The sequence below is a fragment of the Danio aesculapii genome, chromosome 1 (genome assembly GCF_903798145.1).
Source record: "Danio aesculapii chromosome 1, fDanAes4.1, whole genome shotgun sequence".
Taxonomy (NCBI): Eukaryota; Metazoa; Chordata; class Actinopteri; order Cypriniformes; family Danionidae; genus Danio; species Danio aesculapii.
Window position 1 is genome coordinate 32,116,872 of NC_079435.1, and position 8,679 is coordinate 32,125,550.

General features: G+C 38.5%; 1 protein-coding gene across 1 annotated transcript; it reads right to left on the reverse strand.

The window, feature by feature from the left end:
- Nucleotides 1–2,716: 2,716 nt before the first annotated feature.
- On the reverse strand, nucleotides 2,717–8,334 carry LOC130220985 (uncharacterized). The gene is made up of 13 exons (XM_056453277.1): nucleotides 8,103–8,334; nucleotides 7,030–7,422; nucleotides 6,720–6,821; nucleotides 6,056–6,288; nucleotides 5,754–5,932; nucleotides 5,447–5,540; nucleotides 5,001–5,345; nucleotides 4,783–4,900; nucleotides 4,601–4,692; nucleotides 4,366–4,480; nucleotides 3,987–4,259; nucleotides 3,710–3,886; nucleotides 2,717–3,338 (listed from the first exon to the last, which is right to left on the reverse strand). The coding sequence occupies exons 1-13, from the start codon at nucleotides 8,332–8,334 to the stop codon at nucleotides 3,139–3,141; spliced, it is 2,553 nt and encodes an 850-aa protein (XP_056309252.1). The 3' UTR covers nucleotides 2,717–3,138.
- Nucleotides 8,335–8,679: the final 345 nt, after the last annotated feature.

The following is an 8,679-nucleotide window of genomic DNA, read 5'->3' on the forward strand; positions in this document are numbered from 1 at the left end:
CGACGTCGTGGTGGTCAACTGGAATATCTTGTCGACTGGGAGGGATACGGTCCGGAGGAGAGATCTTGGGTCCCCAGATCAGATATATTAGATCCTGCACTTATGGAAGAGTTCCACTCCAATCACCCCGAGTTTCCAGCACCTCGTGGACGTGGTAGACCACCACGGCGTCGGAGGTATAGGCCCTCAGGAGCGGGCCCTGGGGAAGGGGGTAATGTCACGGATTGGCCAGGCTCTTCCACCAGCATCACGCAAAGATCACCATCACCTGAGTATTAACCACACACAGCTGCACCCAATCACTTATAGTCACTATATAAGCACACACCTCACTTCACTCAGGGTCCGGTCTCGTTCCTACGAAGCGGACTCTGAGTGAACACCTCCTGGTAATCGCTAACCTTCGATCTCAGTATATTGTACTTATCTGCTCTCTGTCTCTCCTAGTTTGTCCAGTGTTCCCGGAGTCCTGTCTGCCTTGTGTTTGTCATCAGTCTGTCTTCCCCGCAAGCCCTCTGGTGTGTGCATTCGGTCTCCCTCAGTATCAGTCATCCAGCCTGCCACCAAGGATCATCCGCACAACCGGACTCCACTCACTTCTCCTCCGTTCTCCTTATGTGCTCATGTGTTGCAAATAAACATTGTTAATAATTCACTCACCTTCCTTGTCCGTCTGCTTCCCATAACAGCATTACTATAAGCAGAAATTAAATGTTTTGAAATAGTTTAGAATTTATCCCTCATTCAGTATACAGCTGTCAAAATTAGTTACTCTGGTTCATGCAATGGAAATAGGCCTTTGCTTTGGAAAAAAAAGATTCACTTATCTTTAATCAATAATCTAATCTACATCAGGTAAGACACAGATAGGAATTAATAACTGAAATTTTATTTTTAATGAGAAGAAAGAAATATTTATTCTTATATATAGTTATAACCCACCTTCAGCCGGAAGATCCCGTAATTACCATATTTGGAAGTAAGTGTGACGTGAATTTTGACAAGCTGTGGCTGGACTAACTTTTAGGTCAAAATACAAGATGTTTCATTTTGTAAACTTCGTTTTACTGTCATTATCACTTAAGTAATACTCCCACTGAACAATGAGGTATTGCTGATTTGCAAGAAATTACCCATTTACCGAGATCCTAACCCTAACGCTACAGCGTAAGTACACACTTCAATGAACTACAAAATACAGCGCCATGTTTTCCCGTCCCATCGATAAAGAGCAAAAGGCTTATGGGTAATGTAGTTTAAAAATCTTTTAGTAAATAAATAAAGTAAATACTATATTCCATCAACAAAGTTGTATCTTAATATGTTTATTGTACAAGCCTTTATAATATATTTGAGAACCAAGGTGAAATGTGGTATTTTACTAAGAACACTTTTTAAAACATATTTTTACAAACTTTCCGGGTCTCTGAAAAAACTGTTTCCATCATTATTTATTAAACACATTATAATTTGTTGTCCTGTTGATTTTCTCTTTGGTATGTTAATTACACTTGAAGTTACAGCCATTTGAAATGTGCTGTCTTGTAACTCTAACAGGAGGCTCTACTGGTCCCCTGGGGGTGGAAGGGCAATAAAACCAGTACAGATGTATTCCCTTTACCGTGGGCAACAAACTGTTGTCACATTTATGCCTAAACATTTATTTATATTTCAGCCACTTTCTATATTTACAACATGCTTGTTTTAGCTTTTGATTGTACTGTGAGGCTCTGAGTACAGAAATACAGTTAAAATTTACACAAATATTTTAAAGTAACATGTCTAGCCAACATGTTTATTATTTATGTATATATTTCATTCTTTCTTTCTTTTTTCCTTTACCAAAATGATTTTGAATGAACTTGCATTGAGTGTTGGGAAATAGTGATTCCTCCTTACCATAATGGTTTTCTTTGTCTTGCTTGTCTCTGTCTCTATATTCTGCTTATTCTATAAACAAGTTTCAATTGTTACCCCACAGTAATAAAGGGACTAATAAAGGGATTACTCATAAAACTCATGATTATTTAGTCTTGTAGTTGGTTAAGGTGGACCTTGAACTGTTTTGTAAACATCTACTGTATCTAATGATTATTTTCAATATGAGCTACTCTGCTAATTATTTTCTTCATCACTCAACCGATTGTTTGGTTTGTATTATGAACGTAGTGAGAATTATACATTACCCAAAAATAATACAGTTTCAGATGCTGTTTAAAACCTAAACATGATTAAAAATTTGGAGCAACTAAAAATAAAAAAAAGCAATTTAAGCTGGAACTAAAAATCTAAGCTGGAACTATGTAATGTTTTTACATTAAAATTATCAACAAACTTGATCAACTTATGATCAACAAATTAGTTGCCAAATATTTTTTTTGGCCAATTGACTGCTTGTTTTGGCTGTACTTATACTGTAAGTATGAACTACTGGGTAGTTTTATCTATACCAAAAATGTCATATTTTATAAGCTCTTCATGTGCTGTCAAGTTCAGTTAAAAAAAAAAGTCTTTTAACTGCAGCCTAGTACAATTAAAAAGTGACAAACAAATCACAGAGAAAGCAAGTGGCTCAAATCTATACTCTAGAACAGTATAGTACTTAGCCTTACAATAATGCACTTAATTTCCACCACTGACTGGTTGTAGAGGCATGCATGTATACATTTCTATGTATGTAAAAAAAAAGACAAAATACGTTTTAAGGAGATGAAAAGCATATTTTATTACACTCTTTAGAATCAGGGTTTTAGGTCAAGGCCACGGTCAAGAAAAAAAAGGGGTCACTGTTGATTATAGGGTGACGCGGTGGCGCAGTAGGTAGAGCTGTTGCCTCACTCGCTGGTTCGAGTCCCGGTTGGAGTGGAGTTTGCATGTTTCCATGTTTGCTGGTTTCCCCACACAGTCAAAAGACATGCAGTATAGGTGAATTGGGTAAGGTAAAAAAAATTGTCCATAGTGTATGTGTGTGTGTGAATGTAAGAGTGTATGAGTGTTTCCCAGTGATGGGTTGCAGCTGAAAGGGCATCCGCTGCGTAAAACATATGCTGGATAAGATGGCGGTTCATTCTGCTGTGGCGAAACCTGATTAATAAAGGGACTAAGCCAAAAAGAAAAGAATGAATGAATGAATGTTGATTACAGTTCGTCACCAGAAATTTCGAAGTCACTGTCACTGTCATCAGCTGATGACAGGTTTAAGAAGTTCTCTGCTCCAGACAAAACTTTCAGGTAACACTCTCTTGCTTGCACCCGCATAGCTCTGATTTTATGCAGCTTTCTGTGGATGATGCTCTGCAGACCTTTTAAACCCTCTTCACTGAGGCCACATTGCGAATCTAGAAAGTACAAAAATATAACAAAAATACATTAGGCCTCTCTTAAAAACCTTCATCATTGTTGTGTATGTTTATTAGGGCTGCCCCCTAATAGTAACGCAAAAATGTAAGTCTGTTAGAAAAGTCATAGTTGGACTTAATTGGATTGACTGTGTAGTTGTAGAAAAACAAACAAACAAACAAAAAAACAAACAAGCAAACAAACAAACTCCACAGAACATGGTGATGGTTGGTCCCTGTAATTATTAGATAGTAATTACATATAAGTGCAATTAAGGCTTACACAGCTACAGCCACTCAATTTTCCAGAAAAATATTTGGTCAGAGGCAACACTTTGTTTATGTTTGTGCCATATATTACAAATACATACTTTTCAGTGTCTCAGAGGCAAACAAGCAGGACAGTTCTCTGAGGGTCTCAGCACGTGTTGAAAGATATTTCCAATGGTGGTCCATCTCTGCAACAAGAATCTTCTGCTCCTCCTGAAGACGTCTTACTGACATGATAATGTCAAATGCCTTTCTTTTTGTCCTTAGGTCAACAGAGTCTAGAATGCATGAGAAAAATTATGACAAACTGACATTTAAGGCATTGTGAGTGATGCGTGTAAGTGTAAAAATGCGTATGTATACGAATTGTGTACATACCACTGTGTGGCAGCTGCCATGGCCAAGCTGTCTCACCAGACAAAATGGTTTCCAAGCACAGAGTGTCTGTGTTTGGAACCATTCTGTTGTATTTTTCTACAACTGATGTCAGAATCGCCTTTTCCTCCCTTATCTTGTGGCGGATCCTGGCACGACCTTTGTTGCCATCTGTATCTTTATAGAGACGCTGTGAACGCCTCTTGACACTTGCCACCAGCACCTCAATTCGGCTGGCCAAGGCATCAACATCATTTGTGGCTGTTGTTGTTGTTGCTAAGAAGAAATATGTGGGACAAAATTACAATAACAGTAACAATTTAACAATTACAAGTATTCACAACTAAATGTATTACTAGAAATATATAAATACTAGTCTCACCGTCTGCCCACTCCTTTACATCATTGACCCAATCTTCCAACTGGCTCTCTGTTACTGCCAGTTCGACTTTTAGGGATTCCAGGTTTTGCACCTGGCTTTGTAAAGCTTTTGTGGTCTGCAATGAAAAGTAATCACAGATAGGACAAAAACAAGAACCAAAGGTTTAATGCACAGCTTCAAACTCTAAAAACATACATTACTGAACATCTAAAACAAATTCTACTGATGTCATTACTTTCTGATATCGACGGGTCAGTGTGGTGGCCAAATTGTTGAACTTTTGCTGATTCCAGCGCATGGCCATGAGAGTCAGCATGTCTGTGCGTCCTGCAAACACAGAAAATATCATGTGACTATATTAACCCTATATATTATGTAATAATGTAACTAGTGAAGTACTGTATGTGGTCATTTTACCTGCTTTGGACATGTGTTTTGTGGTCACTGCAATCCTAGAGAGAAATGCATTGCACTGTTCCACCTCCTCCCCTAGTGTTAAACCAGCACCATCCTGATATGCCCCACTCCATTTCACCTGATTAGTAGTGATAAAAAAAATTAAATAATGCTGAGAAAGATTTCACATTCATTTGCAGATGCCAAGTTTTGATAATCACAAAGCAAAGTTCACCTACCTCGCATTTAAAATCATGAGCTTTGGCATGGAAAACTGAAAGGAAGGGCTTCATGTTAAGAAGGTGCTGGAGCTCTGGGCAGCTTTTTGCAACTCTTTCGAGGTACGGCCAATATTTGCAGGTCACATCCATACAAAAAAAAGTGATTTGCCTACTGGCCAGTTTTTCTTGTAGGTACAGGGGATATGCAAAAATTTCTCCCCCGTACATATTTAAAGCACACAGCAGCACTCCATGCCGACACACCGCAAGCTCCAGTCCCTCCTCATCTACCTTGCTGGCAGATCTTTGGGAGGTCTCCCTGGCTGCTGACCACTCCCCTCCACAAACACCTTTTCCACTGACCTATAATATGCAAAATGGTTAAAGAAAAATAAGATTCTTCTAAACAAACTGTTGAGTAGGAGATAAATGTAGTCCTGTATGCAGTCTAATCATGATTTTACATGTTTGGATGTCTTGTGAATATAGTCCACAAATCTTGTCACATCTTCATCCTTAGCTATGAAGACGTTTTCAAAGATGGCCTGTTCCTTAGATCTAAAAAAAAAATAAATAAAAAAAGAATTATATATATACAAACACATATATATACACACACACATCCACACATACATACATATATATATATATATATATATATATATATAATCTGTTGTAACAGATATAATCTGTTTTACTTGCACATTGAACAGCTATTTTTCTTTATTAATATTGTTTCAACAGAGTAATGTTATACACAGTTTGGAGTACCTAGATGCATTCTTGAAACGGTAATGCTTGCGATTTCCATCTACTGAAACTGCCAGCATTTCTGGGGTGCACGCAGCACAGATGAAGGGCTCTTCCTTGCAGATTTTGTCCACCTCGTATCGCACAGCCTCCCACTCAAAAAAACTTTTCTGAAAACTGTCTGTGGAGATCTTGCCAGTCTATTAGAAGTAAGGAGAACAACGGCTAATAATGTATAACAAATACATTATCATCAAACAGCTTTTCAACCCACAATACAAAAAGATTAACAACACTGTAGGATAAATAAATTAAATACTCACACGACCAAAGCGGACAGTTCGCTGATCCAGCATTCTTAAAAATGCTTGGCAGGACAGTCCTGGTGCTGCCATATTCATTTCTTCAAATGAAAAAAAGACATCTGTAGCATAAATTGTGGAATAGTGAAGGGTCGCAGGCCAGTAATCACTTCGATTTAGGTCGACCACTCCAGCAGCCCAAGTGGCTTTGCATGCCTCACAATTCAACTCAGGCATGCTTAGATCATATCGTCCTGGAAAAATCAAAAACAAATTTACTTTAATGTAAACCTTATGAGATTAATCAAAGTTTGGATTCTTAAAATATTTGTACATAATTTCTTTTACTTTTTAAACATTACACACAGCAGTAAGAAGTGAACAAAGACACATGCACACAAACACTCACACATGCACGCACGCACACACGCACACACACACGCACACGCACACACACACACACACACACACACACGCCAGAGCAGTGGGCAGGCATTGCTCCAGCATTAAGGGAGCAATTTGGGGTTTGGTGTCTTGCTCAGTCATGGTATTAAAGGTGTAAAAAGCACTGTTCATTCACTATTCCCACTTTCAATTCCTGTCAGTGTGGTAATCGAACCGACAACCTTCGGGTTACAAGCCCAACTCTTTTACCATATAATAACACTTATCTTAACACCCTTACCATTCATTGTGATCACAGCAACATTCTTCCCTGGGCTGACCCTCAATGATTCTGATGAACAACTACAAATATTGTCAGGAATCTCCACAGGTACAAGCCGTACTGGAAAAGATCAAACATGTGAATTAAGATAATTTGTATTGACTGAGTAATACAACATTGTAACGGTTCAATGGTTATGAAAAACATTGCTGAAAAAGTATACAAGAATTACTAATTTAAATAGTTGCATTATTTAAATAGTTGAGCTTATGAGGCTTACGATTCTCAGAATGATATTTATGTTGTACAGTCATAAACCAGGACTTACCAGAATGGGAAAGAGCCTTATCTACAACAAAAGTTGTTGGAGGCAATGGCTGGTAGAATCCAGCAGTCATGGCATCTCGGTTATGGAGAACATGTCTGGTGTGCATGCTGACATCACAATCAGCACAGAAGAAGGGGCGTGGTCGACAGTCACAACAACGGACAGCAGCTGGGTTGCTCCCACACTGTTGGCAGATGTGTGTTGCCACATTTTCTTGTGCCGCAGCAGTGTTCACCAGACGGGGTCTCTCTGCCCTCCACCTCTCTGAAAAAAGACTTTGTCGTATGCTCCAGTTTGAGGAAGCTAGGAGAGGCTCTCTTGAGGTTCCAAGAGGTGATGCCTCATCATCTGAGATATCGCTCAGTGAGTTCTGGAGATCTTGCAGAAAACACTCTGTTAAAATAGTATAGAATATTTAAAAACAACACTTATATATTAAAGTGTACTGCTTAGAGTGCCTTTGGATTTTGAAAATTTAATTTACACAAAAAAGTACACACCAACTGTCTCTGGGGCAAAGGTCACCTCACAATTAGTGTCAGGAGCATTGATGGGAGGATCAGTTTTCTGAACATGATCAGCTGTACCAGATAAAAACAACAAAAAACCTTGTCCCAAGGCTAGTAACACAAATTTACCTCCCTTATTATGACATGGCATAAGCTCACTGTTAAAAGTTTAGCGAGAGAAAAGGACCAGCAGACATTTATTTACCAAACCCACATGTGGACAGTCCACTTACTTGCAGTTATCTGTCTATAAGTTGTCATATAGATGATAAAAGCAAAATAGGCTTGGTGTAAAAGCATATCGTTTAAAAAGAAACAAGCTGGTTGATCACTGACAAGACACTTAGAACAAACTGCTTCAAACTAAGCCTTACCAAGACCAATAATTTAGTGTAGTTTAAACTGCTTTACACAAACACTGTGTGTAATGAATTTATTTTCATGTAAAAAATCAAGTGAGCAGTTCTGGTTTGATTGTTTCTCTGACATATTCCACGTTTGATAAATTCATAAGTGCCTAAACAATGAAGATATTTAATATATTTAATCTACAATTATACTGACCTTTATTTGACTGATTCCTGCTTGACCTTGGTCTTGCATAGACAATGTTTCCATCAAGGTCTCTTTTTCTCCAATGCACCCTTGGTTCAGGTGGGTTTACTGGTGCTGCTTCCTCCTGTTCCTGCAGCTCACCAAGCAAGTCATCAAGACTCTGGAGCTCATCACTGACTTCCTGATGATCAACCAGGTTATCCAGGTTTATAAACTGTTCTTGGAGTCCTGGATCACTCATGGTGATGGGCAAAAACACAAACAGACAGAAAGACTCACAAGAAAGATGGACAGATATGACAACTACAGATGTAAACAGACAGAGAGAAAGAAAGAGTGAGTGAGATAAAGAAAGAGACAGGGCAAGTGAGCTACAGAGAGACAACTACAGGTTAACAAAATGGACGTGGCTCTTAAAAGTGCCTTTGGTTTGTGTGTGTGTGTGTGTGTGTGTGTGTGTGTGTGTGTGTGTATGTCTGTGTGTGGGTCGAGTTAAATAAAGAAGTGATCAGCTGGTAAATTTGAAGGACCTGATAAGAGAAAAACAAACAAAAAATATATATCAGAATTTCTTACAATTTTACCT

Coding starts and splice junctions, on each gene's coding strand:
- LOC130220985 (XM_056453277.1), bottom strand. CDS start 8,334: ATGAGTGATCCAGGACTCCAAGAACAGTTTATAAACCTGGATAACCTG. Junction 7,423..8,102: donor CAGGAATCAGTCAAATAAAG/GTCAGTATAATT, acceptor CTATTTTAACAG/AGTGTTTTCTGCAAGATCTC. Junction 6,289..6,719: donor TGCTGTGATCACAATGAATG/GTAAGGGTGTTA, acceptor TGATTTTTCCAG/GACGATATGATCTAAGCATG.